The sequence below is a fragment of the Hippichthys cyanospilos genome, chromosome 1 (genome assembly GCF_059441005.1).
Source record: "Hippichthys cyanospilos isolate Australia breed blue-spotted pipefish chromosome 1, RoL_Hcya_1.0, whole genome shotgun sequence".
Lineage (NCBI taxonomy): Eukaryota > Metazoa > Chordata > Actinopteri > Syngnathiformes > Syngnathidae > Hippichthys > Hippichthys cyanospilos.
The window spans coordinates 4,507,441-4,531,009 of record NC_142369.1 but is presented as its reverse complement, the minus strand read 5'-3'; the positions used below and the strand labels follow the sequence as shown (position 1 = coordinate 4,531,009).

The following is a 23,569-nucleotide window of genomic DNA, read 5'->3' as shown; positions in this document are numbered from 1 at the left end:
CTTCAAATTGACTTTTTGTGGCGCACAAGGCAAAATTTTCATTCAATGCCAGGGATGTATTTCCATGTTTTTTTTTGTTTTTTTTTTAACGATTCTAGACATTCAATTTAACCTGGGACCGAATGTCTGGACTCTTAAAAAACAAACAAACGAAAAAACAACTGAAAATACCCCCCTGGCATTGCATGAAAAGGTCAGCTTGTGTGCTGCAAAAAGTCAATTTGAAGAAATTACAAGGAGCTTATAGTATTATTTAATAAAAAAAATCTTGTGTACCAAAAATGTAAGCTCCTTTTAAGATTTTGCATTTTCTTATCTACTAAAGCAATCCATTACTTCTGTACTTAATTATCAAAAGTACTTTAGGAAATTGCCTTTAGTACTTAATTACTTAAAACAGCACAAAAAACGTTCCCGTTTCTAGACCCTCTATTAGACAAACAATAAAAAAAAAAGAAAGAAATAAAAACGACCGAGGATTGAATCTTTTTTTAGGAACGAATGAATGATCTGGGCGACCGAGTAAAGGTGAAATTTTACTGTAAAGTTGGCCGACGGCACGAGAATTTGAAAAGCAACAACGCTCACCCGGTCTTGGCGAAGTTGGTCCAGTAGGTCATGACGACAGCGCTGAGCATCACGTCGTTCTTGGAGAAGTTGCACGGGAACAAATCGGTGGCGCCGATCATGGGCACCCCGAAAACGTAGGGGATCTCGTCCCCGTGGGCGGCGTCGGCCCACTCGGGCCGCGTCTCCGTCTGACAGTGGTGGTAGAAGGTGTAAAAGTAAACGGGCGACTGGAACTCGGCGTGGAGCTTGGCGGTGGCCACCGCCGGCGCCACCCACTGGTGGTCTGTAAACAGCGCTAGCAAGGTTTTGCGCCGCATGTCGCCGTTGTCCCGGTCTGCCCAGTCGGTGTACATGAATTTTATGGTCTCCCTCAGGATGTCTTTGCCTGGACGATAAGGGAGAAAGGGAAGAGAGTGATTATCCAATCGGGTTTGCTGATTTGACCCAGGCCTTTCTTTGTCTGCAATCGGATCCGTTAGAACGCCATTGTCAACGGGTTAAGGAAGGGAGGAAGGAAGGAAGGTAGGAAGAAAGGAGAGAAAAGGAGAAAAAAAGGGAAGGAAGGGATGTGAAGAAAGGAATGTGTAGGAAGGAGAAAAAAGGAGAGGAAGGAAAAAGGAAGGAAGGGTGGAAAGGAAAGAGGGCAGGGAGGGAGGAATGAAAAATAAAGGAGGAATGAATGTGAGGGAGGGAAGGAAGGAAGGAAGGAAGGAAGGAAGGAAGGAAGGAAGGAAGGAATAAAGGAAGGAAGGAAGGAAAGGGAGAGGCAAAGGGAAGAAAAGAGAGAAAAAAAGAGAAGAAAGGGATGTGAAGAAAGGAATGTGTAGGAAGGAGAAAAAAGGAGAGGAAGGAAAAAGGAAGGAAGGGTGGAAAGGAAAGAGAGCAGGGAGGAAGGAATGAAAAATAAAGGAGGAATGAATGTGAGGGAGGGAGGGAAGGAAGGAAGGAAAGGGAGAGGAGAAGGAGGGAAGAAAGGAGAGAAAATGAGAAAAAAGGAAGGGAAATGGGGGTAGAAGAAGGAGGGAAGGAAGGAGAGAAAATGAGAAAAAAGAAGAAAGGGATGTGAAGGAAGGAGAAAACGAGAGGAAGGAAAAAGGAAGGAGAGGTGGAAAGGGAGAAGGGAGGGAGAAAGATAGAAATAAAGGAGGGATGTGAAGGAATGAGGGGAAGGAAGAAAGGGAGGAAGAGAGGAACTATTGAAGAAGGGAGAGAGGAAAAGGAGAAGGGATGTGTAGGAAGGAGAAAAAGAGAGGAAGGAAAAAGAAAGAAAGGGATGTGAAAGAAGGAGAGAAAACGAGAGGAAGGAAAAAGGAAGGAAATGTGGAAAGGGAGAAGGGAGGGAGGAAGATAGAAATAAAGGAGGAATGTGAAGGAAGAAAGGGAGGAAAAGAGGAACTATTGAACAAGGGAGAGAGGAAAAGAAGAAGGGATGTGTAGGAAGGAGAAAAAGGAGAGGAAGGAAAAAGAAAGGAAGGGTGGAAAGGAAAGAGAGCAGGGAGGGAGGAATGAAGAAATAAAGAAGGAATGAATGTGAGGGAAGGAAGGAAGGAAGGAAGGAAGGAAGGAAGGAAGGAAAGGGAGAGGGGAGGGAGGAGGGAAGGACGGGGAGAAAATGAGAAAAAGAAGGAAGGGATGTGAAGGAAGGAGAGAAAACGAGAGGAAGGAAAAATTTTGGAAGGAACGGTGGAAAGGGAGAAGGGAGTTTTTGGTGGTTGGCGCCGTGGTTATTTTGTCGGACGTCAAAAAGCTCTTTCTTACCCTCAGGGTATCCGTATAGGTTGTCAACAAAGTTGGAGATGGTATAGTCAAAGGCCGCAGCTGAGATGCCGTCGTTGTCCTCGCTGTCGTCCACAAACTTCAGCCCCTCTCCTTGATTGACACCAATCAGCATGTCGTAGTTGAGGAACTCCCCCTAGAGGCGGAGGGCGGGAAGGAAATGAAACCCTCCGGACCTCATCAGGACGGACGCTCACCGGGACGCGATGGATCACCTGCTGCATGAGGATCTCGGGGTCGTCGGGCACCACGTCCCCGTCCACCACGGGGCCGAAGGCGATGTGGTAGCGGGCCGGCTGGATGTCCTGGTCCACCAGCTCCCTGAAGTTCTTGCGCCTCAGGCAGTCCACCAGGTCGGCCGTCTCGCTGTAGGTGCAGCCCACCTTGCGGGCCAGGATCTTGGTGTACTTCAGGGGCTGGTAGTTGACAGACCAGCTGGAGATGGCCGTTCCGCTTTGGGCTACGGCCCTGTGGAAGAGGCCTGCGAAGAAAAGACACCCCGAATGTCGTCCGTTTGCCGTCCGCTCGCATTTATTTGAAAATCTTCTCCAAAGCCGGCAGACGGGAGCTCTAATGTAAGGGGCGCTAACGAGAGGGTTCGGAAGGAAGCGTGGGACCGCGGCGGTCCCCCTCCTCTTCCCGAAATCTGTCCGACCCCGGTTCCGTCGCTCCGACTGCCCGAGTGGCTCGTTAGGGGGGCTGCCTGCATCGCTCGTTTTCCTAACGCTTTCTTTTTCTTCTTCTTCTTCGTCTCCTCGCCTCGCCGCGTCTGACTACCGGCCGCTAAATTATTAAGCCCAGCTGCAGAGCCCCCTTTCCCTCAGAAATCAATTACCGAAGCCTGAAAAAAGAAAGCGCCGAAGCAGAGCGAGGTGGGGGTTGTTCTTCCAAACGCTATTTTTGTGTCGCCTTCCTTCATTTGGTCGCCGTAATTACGCCAGTTTAACCAGCGCCCATTTGATCCAAAAGCCCTCGATGACTCGCGACAGTTTTGGACACGAGATGGCGGATGGATGACGGACTCCTTACCTGCGACCCTGGCGGAGAAAACCGGGGGCGGACAAGACACATAGGGACTGATGATGGAGGTGAGGACGATGGCAGTGATGACGTGGATGAAGACATTTTGTTTTTAGGAAAAAGAGACAGTGGGTTAATACGTTAGCATTCGGGATGGGGAATCTCTGATGAATCAACAGTGACCACACGTAGTCCAGTCCAGTCCAGTCCAGTCCAGTCCAGTCCATTCACTACTTGTCATTTACTATGACACAGCTGACTTTACCAGAGATTTATTTGTAGTTGCTCCCTTTCTTAGTCCTGGTTTCAGTTTTGATGCTGATGAGAACATTCTGGGAATGCAGAACAAATGTGCATGCTTTCTCTGATTGGCCAGGAAATGCAAGATAGAAGTTTTTCAATTCCCTTACTATAGACTTTTTTGGGGGGTAAATTCTACCTCAGCGATACTTTGTAGCGTATGTGATAGATGAAATTCAGACAAATGTTGATGAGACCGTCTTCCATAGTTGTAAGGCAGGCAGTTATAAATGACAACCGACATCCATCTACTGACAACGTAAAGCATGATATTTCTATCGGGTGGACATAACTGGTAATTTCACATTCGTATTCTGCATTCCTCCAATGTGGGATAATATGATGATAGCATTATGGTGTATTATAGGCTAAGATTAAAACCCTTAGCTGGCTTTGTTTTCATGTTACATTCTTGTCATGCGTTTTAATTTTAGTGTAAGTGTAGAACCACAGACATGGTGTTAACTTTAAGTGTAAGTACAGAAAGAAGAATAACTGCAACCGGTGCCTGACGAATGACGGACCAGAAAAAAAAAAAGTCAAATGTTGCCCTCTAATGGTGGCGGGTTACACAGACAGACTGACGGACCAACGATTACAATTTCGCCCGGCTTGAAAAAATGACGGGCCGACAGTGGGGGAAAGGGGGCGGGGCTCAGACGGACCAGCAAAAAATTGGGATGTAAAATAGAATGTGTTTAATGGCATAAAAAAATCGAAGGCTGCTTTTTATGCTGAAAAAGGTTGAAAGCTGGTAAGCATGTGAGCGTCTGGCCGGCGGTCAGGGACGGCTCAGATCTGCCTCCAGAACAAGACGGATTGCTCGGCGGTCCTCGCGCTACGACGCGGTGAGCCTCTGGGTGTGTGTACGGTCGCTAATGGGGAGCAGGAGGTCAGACGGATGTGGTCAAATTCTCGGTGCGGCGGAGCAAGGGAACATTAAGCGAAACGCGGGCCACGTAATGCGCGCTGGGCTCAAATCATGAGAAAAAAATGGTGGCATATAGCCCCCAAAATACGGTACCTATTTTCAAACGCTGATTACCAAAGAACGGAATGAGGTAGAAACATTCGTTTTTTGTTTTTTTTTTTTGCGATTGAAGTAGAGCATCTAATGTTTCGCACGGTACCAGGCAAATTTGCATTTATTTTAATTCGTCGGCCTTTTCTTGCGGTGGACATTCAGCGGAAGACGACTTTACCCTCCGAGTGGTGCGAAAGGATGAGGAGGTTGACGCAGGAGGCCCCGGCTCCCGATCCAAAAATGGTGATCCGCTCCGGGTCGCCGCCGAAGTGGCCGATGTTTTCGTTGAGCCAGCGCAGCGCCTGGATCTGGTCCAGGAGGCCGTAGTTGCCCTTGGCCGACTGGTCGCCGGTGCTGAGGAAACCTGCGTGCACAAGAGGCAGGGTTTTCTTCTTCCGTATGATTCATATGAAGCATATTATTTCAAGTTTACCGTATTCCAAAAAATTCAGGTTATGGGCGCTTGTAGTTTTCTCACTCCAAATACTCACAAATGTCAAAACATGAAAACATTTCTAGCCCTCACACGTACATTTGTTTTTATTCGTCACAGTAGTGTGACAGTTGCTCCATGTTGCACTTAATTTGCTCTTCTTTTGAAAAGAAAGGTTCATTTGCGTTTCACAGCATCCAGTGGTTTACCATGAATGTCGTGCTAGCAGCAACATATTTGCTTCAAACTTATTCACAAAATAAAAGAAAAGTTTTGCCAAGGATCACTATAACAGTTTATCAATAAGTTAATCCGGGTTCCAACTAATTTGCTCTTAAATTGAAAAGAAAGGTTTACTGTTCTTGTCTCTGCATTCAATGTTGTATCGTGAAAAGGTAGCAAGCTGAAAAGCAAGCTAGCAAGACTTCTGTACAAAATAAAGGCAAAAAATGTTTAGCTAAGAAGTTACCATGACACGTTAGCAAAAGGTTGCTCCATGTTTGACTTAATTTGCTCTTAATTTCAAAAGAAAGGTTACTATTATTTTCACAGCATTTAGTAGTTTATCATTATTTGTCATGCTAGCAGCAAGATAGGCTTTATACAGATGTTTGGCTATCCAAATAAAGGCAGAAAAAGTTTTGCCATGGATCACTATAACAGTTTAGCAATAAGTTGCTTCAAGTTCCAACTAATTTGCTCTTAATTTGAAAAGAAAGGTTTACTGTTCTTTTCACTGCATTCAATGCTCCATTGCGAATAAGTCATGCTAGCAGCAAGCTAGCATGGCTTCTGACCAAATCTTAACAAAATAAAGGCAAAACAATGTTTTGCCAAGGAGTTACCGTAAATCTTTAGCAATAAGTTGCACCAACTTAATTTGCTCTTAATTTGAAAAGAAAGGTTAATGTTTTTTCACAGCAATCTGTGCTTTACCATGAATTTCACGCTGGCAGCAAGCTAGCAAGACATCGGTATAAATCTTAACAAAATAAAGGCAGATCATTTTTTGCTAAGGAGTCACTATTACAGTTAAGCAAGAACTTGTTCCCATTAATTAGATCTTAATTTGAAAAGAAACATTTACTGTCCCTTCCACAGCATTTGATGCTATATCAAGGTTAATTCATGCTAGCAGCAAGCTAGCAGGACAGCTATATAAATTGAACAAAATGAAGGCAGAAAAGGCTTTGGGTAAAAAAAAATGCTCCATACCAGTAAATTTTCTCTTAATTTGAAAAGATTTACAGTTCCTTTCACAGCTTTCGAGGCTCTATCACGAGTAAGTCATGCTCGCAACAAGCTAGCAAAACGTCTGTATAAAACTTAGTCTGAAAATGTTTTGCAAAAAAGTCACTTTAAACAGTTTAGCTATAGGTTGCTCCATGTTACACTTCACTTGTTTTTAATTTGAAAAGAATCATTTACTGTTCCTGTCACAGCATTCAAAGCGCGTGCACACGCATTAGTTATCTGCGAGCGTTTTTTTGGTGTCGAGGGCGAAGTAAGGCTACATTTATATTTCCCCAAAAAGTTTCGGGACCAGTTGGTCAAGCAAAAGCCATACCTAACAATCCTGAAAGTCGGTTCGTTGTACTTTGACATTTGCCTCGCTAATTGCTGCTTAATACCTTCGATTGTTCCACCAAACAAGCCGATATGTTCTATTCATCCTCTATTGATCCTAATTAGACTCTTCATTAGTCGAGCGGAAAAAGGTCGCCCATTAAATCCATACAGCAAAGGTCGATCGCTCAGACGGGACGCCGCTTCATAAAATGAAACATCAATGGAGAGACGTATTCTTATTTTCCTTTGAAGAGCCCAACGAGAGAACGAGCGCGGCAGTCCACTTGAGCTCATCTCGCCGAACACATTCATCCTAATCGGACAAGACCCCCGGACAAAAAGTGACGGTGTGCAGCGGGGAGATGAAAGCGCAGCGTGAATGGTCTTTAAAATGGCTGTGGTTGGAAAAAAAAAAGGGGGGGGGGGAGGGGTGGGGAGGGAGAGTGAGGGGAGGATAGTGGATGTTCTGTGAGAATTAGACAGAGGAACACTGTTTCATGTGGCTCCAAGACAGCGGGCACAAAGGCCGCGCCTCCTGCTTCATGCAAATACACTTTTGCCCCCATTTGCACTTTGGAATGGGCCTTGAAAATTGGACGCCATGGCAGCAGCAGCGCCCCCTGCTGATCCCGCAACATCAGACGCATAGCATACAATGATGTGTAACACGTGGCCTCAAAAAAAGGTTCAAAAGGACACTAGGGAGCTGAAATTTCACCCCAATGTTGACAACGTGTCAAACCGTGACAACCGATTCGTTATCGCTACCAGGAATGTGCAATCCCATTGCTAAAATACTGCGAGAATGATGTGTAAAAGTATAACTAAAAAAAAAGTTCAAAAAGACACCAGGGAGCTGAAATTTCACCCAGAAGGTGACAACATGTTCAACAAGGCACTGCCACTTAGTTATCGCACTAAAAGGAGTGTGCCATCCCTTGGCTAAAATACTGCGAGAATGAAGTGTAAGAATATGACTAAACAAGAGGTTCAACGGGACACCAGGGAGCTGAAATTTCACCCAGATAGTGACATGTCAAAGTTCAACATGGCGCAAGCACTTCGTTATCACGCAACCAGGAGTGTGCCATAACGTAGTCTGTGAGAGTGATGTGGAAGAATACAACCCAAAAATATAAATTAAAAAAAAAAAACTGGTAGCTGAAATTTCATCCAGAGGTTGAAAACATGTCAAAGTTTAACAAGTAGTCATCACTACTAGGGTTAGGCTAAAATTGGCTAAAATACTGTGAGAATGATGTGGAAGAATATGACAAAAACGTTCGAAAGGACCTTAGGGAGCTGAAATTTCACCCAGAGGGTGACAACATGTGCAACAACGTACTGCCACTGAGTTATCACACTACCAGGAGTGTGTTATCCCTTGGCTAATATATTGGAAGAATAATGTGTAAGAATGTGACTCAAAAAGGTTCAATCGGACACTAGAGAGCTGAAATTTCACCCGGATGGTGACAACATGTCAAAGTTTAACATGGCACGACCACTAAGTTATCACTACTAGTAATGTGCTATCCCTAGGGTGACAACATGCTCAACGCATGTTAATTCTCTGCAATCTAGAATCACACTACAAGGAGTATGCCATACCTTACCAAAATACTGCAAGAATGATGTGGAAGAATTTGACCCACGAATGTTAAAAAAAAACATTAGGGAGCTGAAATTTCACCTCGATGGTGGCAACATGTCAAAGTTCAATAAGGCACGGCCACTTAGCTATCACTATCCCTTGGCTAAAATACTGTGGGAATGATGTGTAAGAATCTGAAAAAAAAAGGTAAATAAAAAAGACACTGGGGAGCTGAAATTTCACCCAGATGGTGACAACATGTCAAAGTTCAACAGAGCATGGCCATTTTGTTATCGCGCTACCAGAAGTGCACAATCTCTTGGCCAAAATAGTGCGAGAATGATGTACAAGAATATGACCAAAAAATAAAAGTTCAAAAGGACACCAGGAAGCTGAAATTTCACCCAGATGGTGACAACATGTCAAAGTTCAACATGGCGCAAATACTTTGTTATCACGCAACCAGGTGTGTGCCATCCTTCGGACAAAATACTCTGAGAACGATGTGGAAGAATTTAACCAAAATTGGTTAAAAACACTAGATCAAAAAAGACATTAGGGAGCTGAAATTTCACCCGACAGGGCCCATCCACTTCAAAATCAATGTTAAATCCGAAGATTTATGGAGCTTTTTTGATGAAAGTTGAAAAGTTCCTCAGTGTTGCTTTAAAACTCAATCGCAATATTAGGCTTGGCCAAAAACCGAAAACGCGATTTGATTATTTTCCAAAACTGCGCAGCCTTAAAAAAGCAAGCATCTCTCAGGCATAAAGCCAGCGCAGAGAGGAGGCAGGATTGTAAAAACGCTATGTGTGTTTATATCTTCCCTCGCTGGATTTCCTTTTAAGCTTTTTCAATCTTGTTTTGATGTCTTCTCAAGCTGCCAATATGGACGCAAGCGAAAACAGGCCAGCTCCCAGCAGAGCGCGCGTGCGTGTTCGCAGACGTGGGCAACTTACATTTTTTTTTTTTTTGCTGGTCTGACATTCGTCAGAGCCCCAGCCCCTTTTCGCCATCGTCGTCCGTCATTTTTTTTAATGCATGCGAAATTGCACTCATAGGTCGGTCAGTCTGTCTGTGTATTTTTGCCCGGGTTTCCGCCAACACTAGAGGGCGACAATTACTTTTTTTTTCTGGTCCGTCATTCCTCAGGCACTGTTATATCTCTGTCTGCTCCCTTATTCATTCTTTTATCCGTTTTATTATTTACACTTTAAGTTAACACCATATCTGTGGTTCTACAGTTACTGTAGACTGCAATTGAAACACAACGCAGTAATATAAGTGTAACACGAAAACAAAGCCAGTTAAGGAGTTTAATCCTAGGCTTCAATACACCATCATGTTTAATACAGGGTACAAGAGTGCAATGAACAATCATGTCCACTGGATGGCATTATCATGCTTTACATAACTGTCAATTGATGGATGTCGCTTCTCATTTATAACTGCCTGCCCTACGACGATAGAAGACGGTTTTATTAACGTTCGCCTAAATTCCATTTGGCACATACACCACAGGTAAAACAAAGTATTGCTGAGGTTGAATTTACCAAAAAAAAAAAAATCTTTAATTAGTCAATCAAAAACTTCTATCTTGCGTTTCCTGACCAAGAACCAATCAGAGAAAAGAGGTAAATTTGGCCTGCATTCATGGGTTATTTGAAATGCATCCCAGAATGCATTTGATCAAAAGAACTAAGAACCAGGACTAAGATAGGGAGCGACTACAAATAAATCAATAAATCACCACTAACACGTCGTGAATGGAAACAAGCCAGTTTCTTCACTCAACTGAACACGCTTCTCTAAAGCTGGGCGGTACTTGTCGACTGAACCGATTTCTGGAATGACCTCATCAGGCGTCGCAGGTGAGCATTTCCTTGGATGGCGATTGGGTGCGTGGCGGCTAAAAGAGTTGGCAAAAATGCTGCAATGCTTGAAATCGACCTGGCCTAGATTTTGGGAGTCGTCGCCGCCTCCTCCTCATACTTGGCTGCGGCATGGCGCAATTTAGCTGAGCTTGAGTCATTCATGCCTTTTGCACAAAACCTGTGACATATATCGCGTATCGTGCCAGCGAGTGATCAACGGCTTTTGTGTTGCTGTCCAAAGCCAAAACAAAGACGTGGATCCCATATGCCAGCCCGATCTGCTTTGCATTAATGATGATTTGTGGCAGGCCTACTTATGATTTTTTAAAAAAAAAAGACACAGTGCCATAAGACTGCGGGATTAGGCTTCTTTTAGGCCGTCAGGTTGTTTCGACCATCTTGGCGCACATCATCGAGTTCTGGGGTCGGCAACCTGCGGATCCAGAGCCGCATGCGGATTTTTCATCCTTATGTTGCGGCTCGCCGTGGTTTGGGGAAATGCAAGAGTTGGACAGAATAATTGGAACACTACACTCTTTAGTACTTAAAAGTCTGTGTTTTTCCAAAATATTGACCTTACCACTAGCCTGGCCATATTATCATTTAACCTGACTTTGAAAGGGTCATAACATCGTCAAATATAACTATATATTTACTATCAACCCCTAAAATTGTGTGTGTGTGTAAATATATATATATATATATATATATATATATATATATATATATATATATATATATATATATATATATATATGTGTGTGTGTGTGTGTGTGTAAATATATATATATATATATATATATATATATATATATATATATATATATATATATATATATATATATATATGCAAAAATTGTAAAAATGCAGTAAAAACAAAAGTAACTATGCTGTATATTTATATATCTTTCAAATTGAAATAGAAATATTTATTATGACATAATTGGAGTATTGTTACTTTAGAAGGCTTTTGCATTATGGGAGTCCAGTCTAAGCCAGTCATTGAAGTCATTGAAAGGCTTGCAAATCAAAAAGCTCAAGTTGGGTCGAAATTTCCCCAACATTTCTTACTGATACTGGACTCAGTGTATACACAAGGCGCGCTGGATTGTAGGGCCCATGGTCGATCCTTTTGAGAATATTAACGACTTTTATTAATGGTGCGGAAAATACCACTTTTCTGCACGTCATCCGAAAAACAAACGCGAAACACTTCAGGAGCGATTGGCCGATCGCATGACCAAATTCCGATAACAAGGGTGCCTTACAAGTAGTACAACGGACGCCGAAGCGCGCAATTTGCGAGAGCGCACGTCAGACATCTCGTACGGCGTTTATCTACGGGCGCGGCCTTTCCGCAAGGAAATGGAGCATGTCGGAACGTGCGCCTTTCCGCCGAGCGTTTTTCACGTAGCTCCAGCCGGCTGACGAATAAACCATGCCTGAGTCTGCGCCGTAAATCAGTCGCCCTCACCGTAAAGGATATTAAAGGCATTGTCGGGCCGTAAACGCGAGTTCAAGTGCGATCGATCGGCCGGCCGTGGCCAAAAGGCAGAACGAGAAATCAGAAGGGAGGCGGCGGGCCGGGTCGTCTTTATCCTCGGCGAACAAACGGAACGAAGCGGTTTGGCTGGCGTATCGTGAAGAACCGGTCGACTTCAAGTGGCGGCCCAGGAGCGAGGAAGCGTTATAAATAACGACCGGGAATGAAAGTAACGTGCCGAGTCAAAAGAACTTTGGTGAAATATTGAAAGGTAGCAAGAGGCTGACACTCCGACTGCCATCAAAGACGCAGAAAAGGCCTTGATGAATAATTCATGCGGCGGCATGAAAAGATGCAAGACCAAAATATATACAATGTTCAGATTTAGAATTTAAATCAAGGCTGCTGCCTTAAAAGTTGATAGAATTTTGCTCATGAAGAGAAATGCTTTTATTTTTTTTATAGATTCCAGTCCGAAGCTGAGCTGGAGAAGATGAACTCGACGATAATTTTCGTCATGTAAAATACTTAGGTTATCTGCCAGTGACAAGAATGATCTCTCTCTCTTTTTTTTTCTTTTCCTGAATGGACAGGTGACACTCCTGGCCAGTATTACGCCAATCTAGCACTGTTGCAATGTAGTTATAGACAGTGGACCCCCATGTTACAACGTATTTACGTTATTTTCATGTTGCGACCTAGAATTCAAAGTTTTTTACTCTCCTCTATGACATTTTCCCGATTTTGCGACAAAACAACTGTCATGACCCCAGGGGGTTGGCTGTATTTGTGTTGTTTTGCCTCCATCTGCTGGCGTTTTTAGGTAATTCCCCTTTTTACTATTGCCGTCTAACTGCTTGCATGCAACGCGTGACTACAATACTGGTCTGCTATTGGTCGGCCATTTTCAAACAGTGATCACTAAAGAAAGGAAATCGATACGCCCCTATTTTCTTGTTCTAGGTAAAGAATGGAATCAAATCTTTCATATGGTGACATCAATGTCTACATAGACATACAATATGATATTCTTGAAAAGATGTGTCATAATGCTTGAAATCGGCTGGCACTGAAAGAGTTAATGGCTCTTTGATTTTCATCCTCACGGGACTTGGAAGCGTTTTTCTTTTTTGCCCAAAGTTCTGAAAAAGTCGGAGGCGGAGCAGCGGAAACGAGTGAACTCTTGAATTTGGATTGCCGTCATCCGAAAAGCAACCAATCATCAAAGAGCGTCTATCTGAGTAGCAAAGAACTAAGTAGCTCGCTATTTGGCATCCTCGATTAAAGTTATCAAGCCGGGCCCGGCTCGCTATTTGGCAGGCGGAGGGCAACGCGCTACGGCTCTCAGCCCCGTAATCTTAATAATTGCATTGCTGCAAAAACAGCCCGTAATCTTAATAGATGCTTTGCTGCAAAAAATTGAGGTGAAAAACTACTACGTTTCCGTTACAACTCATTGAATCCCAAAGACGTATTTATATGTCTTAGAGTCCAGGCATACAATACAAGGTAATATATCTATTTTTTAAATATTAGAGTAAAGCAAAGTCTGAACGTATCTGGCACTGAATGAGTTAAATGCCATTCATCTGTTCTAGCAATAAAAATGATCATAATTTGAATAAAAGTTATACAATACCGTATTTTCCGGACGATAAGGCGTGCCGGATTACAGTATAAGGCGCACATTCAATGATCGGCTCATTTTAAAAGCGGTTTCATATATAAGGCGCACCGCATTATAAGGCGCGTAGAATGGAAGCTACAGTAGTGGCTGTCTCTTCTTTTGGCACGTGATGCCTTGGAGTTATTAGGCTGCTAATTACTTCTCGCTATTGCTCTTTTAGCCACACAATCCATTGCTGTTCTGATTATCATGATCAAATTAGAAGGGGAGAGGTAATAAATATACATAAAATAACCTATGTTTTAACTGTGCGTATCATCTTTTAATCCCTTCTTTTCATACACTTTGATTCCAGTTTGAACTTTCGATCTGCTGGGAAATAAAAATCCAAACCTTAAGCTTGTTTTTCTAGAAATCGCAAAAGGGACATCTTTGTCAATAACTCAAAACAAATTTTTCTGTCTGGATTATTTTGTTGTATTTAAAAAAAAATAATCGGTATACACACAGTATGTATGTCCAGACATTTGCCCTTATTTTGCATACATTTATAGAAAAACATTTTTTTTCTATAAATGTATGCAAAATAAGGGCAAATGTGTATACATATATATATATATATATATATATATATACATATATATATATATATATATATATATATATATATATATATATATATATATATTAAAATAAATTTAGTTTTACAATGTACTATACAAATGCTATACAAAAGTATTTATTCAAGCACCATTTGATTCATCTTCATCAAACATCCTGATTTGTTCTTCGTGACCCGGCCACACTCGGCGAAACAAGCGACGTGAGAGGGCGACGTCAACGCGGACACGACGATCGCTTGCGCGTCTTCGTCTCTCTTCGCCTTGCCTCGCGGCGTCTTCCGCTCAAAGTGTCGCGTCCTCGCCGAGCTGTCCGTCGGCCTCCGCGGGGAGACGGGGGAATTCGGGGCGTCTCATTAGGAGACGCTTGCGCCTTTGTGATTTTCCAAAACATCTCCGGGACTCCACATTAGGATAATTAAGGACTTGAAAGATTTTTGCTTCAACGGCTCCGGGACGTCCGAACAGAAATGCTTTGTTCTCACTTAGAGTTAGAACCTGCCCAAACGCCTCTCCGGGCGGGCTTTCCATCAGCATCCGGGTTGTAAACATTTCCACAAAAGGATGTAAACGATGTGAGGTGTCGCTTCGACTTTCTGAGGACGCAGATTCTCGTTTTCGAAAAGAAATTTCCTTCCCTTTCTTATCGACGAAGGTGACCCAGATGTACTTGGAAGATGGGATCGTCTGAATTTAAAAAATGCGTCGGACAAGTGCCTGCAAGTCTGTAGTGTCCAAACTATGGCCCGGGGGCCCTCCTGCGGCCGAACTTCTAATTGTCAGTGCCCGAGCAAATAAAAATGGCTTGAATGAGGCCCTCAAAACACCTCTACGCTTACTCGGTATTGCCTGTGCGAGAGTAAATACACACCCACCCCACCCAAGGTGATGAACCAGAAGTACTTGAAAGATAGGATCGTCCAAATTAAAAAAATGCTTAGGACAAGTGCCTGGATACGACCTTTTAGTAAGAAGTGTCCAAACAATGGCCCGGGGGCCTGTTGTGGCCTAACATCTATTTTTTAGTGGGCCATCATGGAAATCCAACTTTTTGGAGCTTTTCACTATGTTGCAATTTTAATTCCTCACCCTGAACACCCCCAAAGTGTTATTTTCCTTCACTGATGCATTTTTAAGAAATCCTCACTTATTCGGCGCTCTCAGAACCGGCCCTTCCCGAGCAAATAAAAATGACTTGCAGGGTTGAGGAGCAGCCATTTTGCACTGAGTCGGTCAAGGTAAACTAGAATGTTTTATTTGTTAGTTACAGAATTTAGTTTTTCATTTCAAGGGCCTGCACGTACTCCTCGCGGAATTAAATCAACGATTATTCTAGCGATGATAGTGTTCCCTTGTTTATCGCGGGGTTATACCCTCATAGCACCTCTACACCGCCCCGGTATTACCTTAATACGAGACGTTCACATCTTTTACGTTTTGGGGACCACAACATGGATTTCCATCATGTTGTGTGAATCCGAAAAAGTAAATTGGAGGGATGTTCACAGTAAATCAACCGGTCCCTTGGATGTCCTCCATTGTCCCTCCGTCCGCCCCCACGTCCTGGAAACAAAGCGGGATTTACAGTTCCCCAGCTGACACGGAGCGCAGCACTAATTATCGGACTCGGGTTCCATCATGTCTCTTCGCCTCCTCTGCATTCATGAATGCGCTCTCGTCTTGGTCTCTCCGTGCCAGTTCCGCTCCAGATCGATGTCTCCCGTGAGACACCTGAGGCAATCAGGAAGAGTTGATTGCTGTCCCGTTTTTTCCCCCGCGTCCGTCCTTTTCCAATCTCTCCGGGCGGGACGCTGGGCACGCTTCCAACTGCTGTATTCCCTCCATCCACCTCGTCTGGCTTATCCTGCTTATCTTTCGTACTGTCCATGAGGACAGTATTTAAATGGCGAGTGACATTTGAACATTTAAAAGGGTAATTCGAGGTTTTTAGAGTACAGGGGCTTGAAGGACTACAAGTTTGAAAACGAGGACGAGGAAGACGAGTCGTCTTGAAAGGTGCTGGACAGCCAGTTGAACTTCAAGGTTCTGGAACGAAGCGCTCCAGCCCAAAGTGAAGGACAGGGACACTGACCTGCTGCATATGTTTAAATCAAGACAAGCTTGGGACTGACTAGTGTAGCTTTTTAAAAGCTGATGCGCATTCCAATTTTTGGCAGAAACAAAAAACGATAACAGATCGAGCAGATGATTTTTTGGTGTTTTTTTGGGGGGGATTACGTAACAGAACTCGATGAAGCCAAAATTATCTTTGGAATCACAGAATATTTGTCTGTATTTGGTACGTGCAGCATCCACTTCAACCTGTGGGCCTGGAAGGGGGCTCCTCCCACCTGTGGTCCCTTCTGGAGGTTTCTGATTTTCCCCAAACTGGGGTTTTGTAGTTTTTCCTTCCCCTTCTGGGAGCTTTGACGGGGGAGGCTGTTGTGTACCTTACACCGAAAAGATGTCTCTGTATGTCTTCTTTTTTCAAAGGAAGTCTCCACATGACCTCTTTTCATCTGTGAAGCCCTCTGAGACTTTGGTGATTTAGGGCTATACAAATTAAATTTGATTGATTGATTGAATATTATCAAATGATAATATGAAACGATATTGAGTAATATAAAATCGGGGTCAAATTGAAAAAAAAGGACACTTATATTTGGCTTGAATTATGATTTTTTTATTTTCCGCAATTATTTGAAATGGGGGCCCTTGGAAAATTTGCTTTCTAAAAGGGGTCCCTAACTCCAAAAGAACTTCTATGCTAGGTCGACTCGTACTCAGGAAGAATACGGTAGTTGAACGTCAAACAACGTCGGAATAAAAAGATACAATCGTAAAAAAAAGGTATTCAGCATTCACACAATCAACATACTTCCCCGCGGAAAGCTTTTTTCCCACATGTACGTGATCATAGACCTGCTAAGAATCTTTCCAAAGACGGTGGTAGAAAATGAAGAGCACGCCGCAAGGAATTTGAGCACTTGACACGCGCCGTATGATAGCAAGAATGCTGTAGGGCTCCTTCCAGTGTTTGGCTGCATTCACTTCATGCATTATCCATATGATGGAGCTAATGCATAAATCAACAGTGGGCCCAAAGCTGCAATTGTCAGGAAGAAGAAGATGAGCTTGCCCATGTTTGATCGTCTTCACATTCAGTGCATATAAAGTCGACAAACCCCTGTTCAAGTGACAGGTTTTTGGCAATAATCTGTACCGTATTTTCCGCCATACAAGGCGCACCGGATTATAAGGCGCACCTTCAGCGAATGGCCTAACTTGAAACTGTTATATACAAGATGTACCGCATTACAAGGCGCATAGATTAGAAGCAACAGTGATTTGCGTTATGCATTCACTGCAGGGATCCGAGTGAAAAAATGTCAACAAAAAAATCAGATAAGTACCGTAATTTCCACACTATAAGGCACACCGGATTATAAAGTGCGCCTTCAGTGAGTGGCCTATTTTCACACAGTTTTCATTTATAAGGCGCACCTTCAATGAATGTCCCATCTTTAAACTGTTTTCATACATCGGGCGCACCACATTATAAGGCGCATGGAATAGAAGCTACAGTGATTTGCGTTATGCATCCACTGCATGGAGCTGAGCGAAAAACGTCAACAAAATAATCAGATAAATACCATAATTTCCACACTATAAAGCGAACCGGATTAAAAGGTGAGCCTTCAGGGGCATCGGTTCTATCCATACATATGTCGGTTCAATTTATTAACACGCACAAAAAATTGAAAAATGGTATGGTTTGTCTTTGTAGCCTATGATGTGACCAAGCCATTTACTGCTCCCTACCGCCACCTACTGTCTTGACGTGAAACACAAGTCAACAAGGAATTTTCTGTTTGCTGACATAGTTTGACGGCCGCTCAACGGCATGTTGCAAAAATCGCAGGAAAACCAATGTCATAATTCCTGTGACAACGCAGCTCAAAAATTGGAGTTATAATGGTTTTATATTGTCCAAAATTTGGACAATGATTATGTTTGCCACACAAAATCTCGCACGTCAAACTGCAATCATACAGAAATGCCTGAATCATCGTATTTTGAAATTTGACATGTTTTAATCAGCTCCCTAGTGTTTTTACCCCATTGATTCTTTTATAATATCATAAAAAAATCAAAGGAATTTGCATAATTTATAAGATCACGCCAGAAGGGTTTAAATGCACGCAGGTTGTCATTTGTGTTTGATCTGAAAAAGAAACCCTGCGTACTCCCATGCTGGGCCTGTGCCTTCTTGCACGAATTCACTGGCCTGATACGAAAGGCGGGAAGGGAAAGGAAGACCGCCAAGCAATCAGATCGGGTGCCAAATCCCGTTTGCCTCTTCCGCCACTCACATCTGCTCAAAGACCATCGGAGCCCCCCCCGCCCCCAAAGTCACCTGGACGTCAACACCGTTTGTTGAGTGTGTTGCATCAGTGTGTTTTTGAGTAATTGCGTGCAAATGCCCCCATGGCCCCAGGTGCTCCTCGGGCCGCCTTTGATGGGATGATAAAGCCGTGATGGCGAGCCCGTCGTCCGCTACAAAGCCTCCCGCGTGGAACTGCACCGCGTCTCGGGAACACGCATGATGGATGCGGACCGGCCGGGCACGCAAAAAGGCGAAACGAACGCGGCGTAATGGGCCGAGTCGGAAGCGGGAAAGGGAGAAATGACGCAGAGATAAGCGGAGAAATTTGCAGATTGCGCTGGAGGGCCGCCGGCACGCGTCAGGGGTTCTGATGTCAAGTCTCAGGGCGGGCGGGGGGGGGGCAAACCCAACAACAACGCTTTCCCGCAGAGATGGACCTATTGAAGCTGATAATAGCTTGAAAAACATCCTGGCATGAAAATATGTACGAGGAAAACGTTTCCCACTGTCCCGTGAGTTTGAACTAAATTATATAAACATATATGACTCTTAAGAATAAAGCGTCGGTGATGGACGGCCAAAACAGATCAAGGGGGGCCGCAATGCAACGAAAATACATGGGGAGAATGCGCTGTCCGTCCATCTAATCAATTATAGTAAAATTACCAAACTGTACAAAAAATTAAATACTCTCAAATGTTATGATCTAGTCAAAGCCAAAACAGCTCAATTAACGTACAAGGTATTCAGTAACCAATTTTGCAACACTATCCAGAAGCTGTTCCAAATCACGAAAGGGTGTCGTTATGATTTAAGGGATACCTGTGAATAAAAAAAATGAAATAGAATTAACATATCGCATATATGTACCTGTTAAAGGTGCCAATTTAGGGTACAGTTATGAAATATAACTTAAAGGATGTAAATCTATATAAATACAAAAGATTATCTATAAACCGAGTATGATTTTGCATAGATTATAAATCACGGGAAAAATAAGAAACACGTATGTGTGTGTATATATATATATATATATATATATATATATATATATATATATATATATATATATATATATATATATATATATATATATATATATATATATATATATAAATAAAACTGTATAAAAATTACATTATGAGTTTAATTATATCACTGTTGCCGTATAATAAGAGCGTTGTTTTGTCTTGGAGCTATGAAACAATATCTATATTAACAACATATGAGTAAATAGAATACAAGTAGGTCTACATAAGTTTTATACTTCTTCCTACTTCCTTTTGAAAATATAAATCTCACCGAACTGCAATATATACTTATACTACGACCAAAACTATCGATTATCAAGTGCAGTCGACGCACTGCGCACCCCGGATTTAACTAGTGGGCCATGGGAACATGGCCATGAAATAATGCATGTTCAGTTGGATTTAGGTCAGGGGATTGACTTCAAGGGTTCATAAAAACTCTTTGGTTGTTTTCGGGGGTCAGTGTCCGTTTGCACCGTGAAGCCTCAGGTTGGATATGAGCAGATCATACTGCCTCACACACTTCAGAATTCATCCTGTGTCTTTTGTCAGCAGACAATCGATAAATACAAGAAAAACGGTTCCGTTAGCGCTAGGTGCCTGCTGTCTACTACTAAACGCGGCGGAAAGCCAGTCCTGTCCTGCAGCGAGACACAAAGCCGGAAGACATCGCGCAGGTCTACACGTCCGCGAAGGCGAGCTCGGATAGACGGAACTCATCAATCACCTCGGGATGAGCGCGAAATGGGACGAGCGGCGCTTTAGCGGCTAGCGCTCTCGTTAGCGCTCAGGTTGGCTGTTGTACTCATTCTGCTTGTTTACACTAGATCGGAGCCTCGTGAGAATATACCCCCAAATAACGGCGCTCCCCTCGGGGAGAACGCCCGCCTCCGTCTCGCGGTTATCCCGGGAGCGCCGCGCCATGACTCAAAGCGCTGTCATCTCAGCGTAATGATGATCAATCCCGGCTATTAGCGGCCGGCGGCTCCCCGTCGACAACGCTTTGACACGGCAAACACGCATCCGACTAATCGGTCCCATAACTCCCGATTTGGCAAAAGTGGGCCAGAGGAGGGACGGGGCCGAGCGCTGATGAAGGAGCCACGATGAGAGAGGCAAAGTTATGTCACTGATTGCCAATTGTTAACAGTGAAGAAATAAGATTTCTGACAGGAGGTGTCCCTCGCTATTCCGTGCATCACCTTTCGCGACCGCCATATTTCCGATTTTCTTTAAAGCAAATTTTTGCCAATAATAAAGGAAAAAAAACATTAAAAAATGATAAAAATAAAACTATATTATAGTTAGTGAAAACGCAAAAAAATAATAAAAAATATAGGTTCTGATAAAAAAAACATCAATAAATGCAAAACAAACAAGGTGTGAAAAAAATAAATTAATAAAAAATAAAAAAAACAATTAAAAAAAACAATTAAACAGAGTACAATAAAATATGTATAAACAATGGAAAAACAATGGAAAAACAGAATAAAAATGTAAAAAAAAAAGAAAAACCAAAAAAGACTAAAATCCAAAATTTAAAAAAAAAGTAGACAATAAATAGTCAAATAAAACAAGAAAAGATAAAACAATAGGATGTTTTATGCTTTTTAGAATGAAAAGAAATAAACCAACAAAAATAAAATACGTATAATAAATGAAACAAAAACAGAATAAAAATGTAAAAAAAAGAAAAATAAGTAAATTAACAAATAAGAAAAAAGAAGCAAATGGTTAAGGTAAAAAATGATGAAAAGCAAACAGCACAAAAACACAGAAAAAAAATGAACAAATAAATAAATCAAATGAAAAAAACTGTATATTAACAGATAGACACGGAAGAAACAAAAATCACAGAGAACATGAAAAACAATGAAAACAGAATAAAAAAACTGAAGAAAATAAACGTAAATTAAACAGAAATAAAAAGAATGTTACAACACATTCATGATAAACATAAAAAATTAACAGAACAACAAAAAACAGGCAAGGTACACAAAAACACATTTAAAAACACAATATATTAAACATAACAGAATCATAACATAAAAAACATGAAAAAAAACGTCCATAATAATAAATGAAAACGAGAAAACAACACGGATTTCACTTGTTCAATGATTTTAAACCTAACTGCCACCAAAAATGAAGGAGCCGCACGTGTGTGTGCGTGCTGTGTGTGTGTGTGTGTGTGTGTGTGCGACAGCAGACTCATGCCTCATACTGTACACCGAGTGAAGAGGACGTTGCATCAATTCTTGCGGTGGTTGCTATGGAGACTGAGACTTTAGTGTGTATTGCGTGCGTGTGCTTTGTGTATGTGTGTATTGATCTCCTGTGTGTATATGTCAAGGCCAATGTACTTGAGATGTTCTGCCTGTGTGCCTCAAAATCATCTCGAGTCATGTCAGGTTGCTCTCACAATGCTGCCTGATATCAAGCCACACACGCGCGCGTTTGTCTACGCTTGTGAGGACATCCATTGACATGATGCATTTCCTCGCCTCTAACGTTCACCAAAATGACACATTGCCTAACTTTAACCTTTAACCTAACCTCAACCGAAATCCACTTCAAGCCTATTCTCACGCTGAAAGCAAGTCCTGAGCCTCAAGAAGAGGTCTCAACCTGTGAGGACTGGCCTATATGTCCTCACTTCTCCAAAATGTCTTCACTATGTCCGTAAAAAAATCACAGCGGCCCTCACGAGTACGTTTGTACAAAAACACACAAACGCAAATCTTGCGCAGTAAAACAAACAAACAAGGAAAAAAAAAAAACAGTAATTATCTCATGAAATGATGAGCATAAAGACACATGTCAAATCAAAATGTCATACTCAGCAGGCATTATTCAATGTGTCTTGCTATATACTGCTAAGTATTGATTTGCAGTTTGAACTGCTAATTTTCTGGCCACCAGGGGGCACCCTGCACTGGTAAATGCCACATGCACATTACTGTTTTGTTTGTACAGTATTCTAAAAAACCCCCCACAAAAACGAGTGTGTCAGTGTTATGTTGTAAATATTATGGTGCTGCTTGTATTTTTAAACATGCATGCATGTTCAGTATGTTTTGAAGGCATGATGTTGCTGTAACCAACCGGTTTGAAATGTTTCTGTTTGAAAAAACTTTCTTGTTTTATCTTTTTGCGTAAATATCTGATATTAAAACCTGCATCTTACAGAGTGTATGTATATGTATATAAGTGTATTTAGAAAAGCTTCAGCGTATGAAAACCATTTATTTTTATAGTAGTGGCACTACTATAAAAGGAGCACTGGCCACAAGTGTCATCTATCTATTCATTAAAAAAAGCACCCTCTTTTACGAACATTTCCACTTACGAGCGTGGAACGCGGAGATTTTAGTCTCACCCGCATTCACTAATTAACATAGGTTTGGATTGCCCGTCATACGAGCAGTTCAAGTTACGAGCGTAGCCGCTGAACGGATTATGTTCGTAACACGGGGGCCCACTGTATTTGTGTGTGTATGGATGACGGGTTGCAAATGGCGCCTTAGCCACAGTTTGGACACCTCCAAAGTAACCAAACAAGCCCATTGAAAGATATACATAGATATAGAGATCTAATCTGCAGATTTCTGAGGACCGTGGGCAGATTAGATTCACACGGTTACACGGGAATGCTAAAATCTGATTGGATGAAAAACGAAAGCCTTTCTTGTTTTAATTAAGAGCAATTTATAAGTAATTCTTAAGCCTACATGCGCCCCTTAGGAGAGTGACATATATACGGTGAGAATGTGTAATACACACGCAGACACGCACCTCGAGTGTGTCCAACGACACGAGCTCTGCCGCACACCCGAGCGGCTCTGCGGGTTTTATTTTTAGCACGGCAGGCAAATGGGCCTCCCCCCTCGTGCACTCTGGCCTCTCTCTCATCTCTCTCCTGCCACGGCTTCTCTCATCTCATCTCTCAGCCTCATCTTTGCGCGCGCGCTTTCATGCCCTCGACTCCCGCCGCCATTGATCACGTGTGAACGGGTGCGTCGTCTCGCTTTCATCCCCCCCCTTTTTTTTTGCTGCGGCGGCCGAGCGACGTTGAGGTCAAGCGTCGGGCGGCCCGTTAAACGTATTTAACGCTGTGCAGTTCACCACGGGAATTTCGGAGGGGGGTCGTTGCACTTTTCATTCAGTCGGTTAGCTTGTCCGTAGCTTTAACCCTTAGCTACTACAACTAGAGTAAAAATCGTTCAGGGGCTAGGATGATTTGAAAAACATACGTCATTTA

General features: G+C 42.6%; 1 protein-coding gene across 7 annotated transcripts in view; it reads right to left on the bottom strand.

Annotated features, from left to right (window-relative positions):
- nlgn2a (neuroligin 2a) overlaps positions 1-23,569 on the bottom strand; it is a 201,680-nt gene that overhangs the window by 5,667 nt on the left and 172,444 nt on the right. For all 7 annotated transcript variants that reach the window (XM_088407472.1, XM_088407499.1, XM_088407490.1 and 4 more), the window contains 4 exons: positions 4,869-5,054; positions 2,562-2,827; positions 2,329-2,482; positions 589-955 (listed from right to left, as the gene is read on the bottom strand). In XM_088407472.1, coding sequence (XP_088263598.1) covers positions 589-955; positions 2,329-2,482; positions 2,562-2,827; positions 4,869-5,054 — 973 coding nt within the window. The remainder of the gene's footprint in view (positions 1-588; positions 956-2,328; positions 2,483-2,561; positions 2,828-4,868; positions 5,055-23,569) is intronic.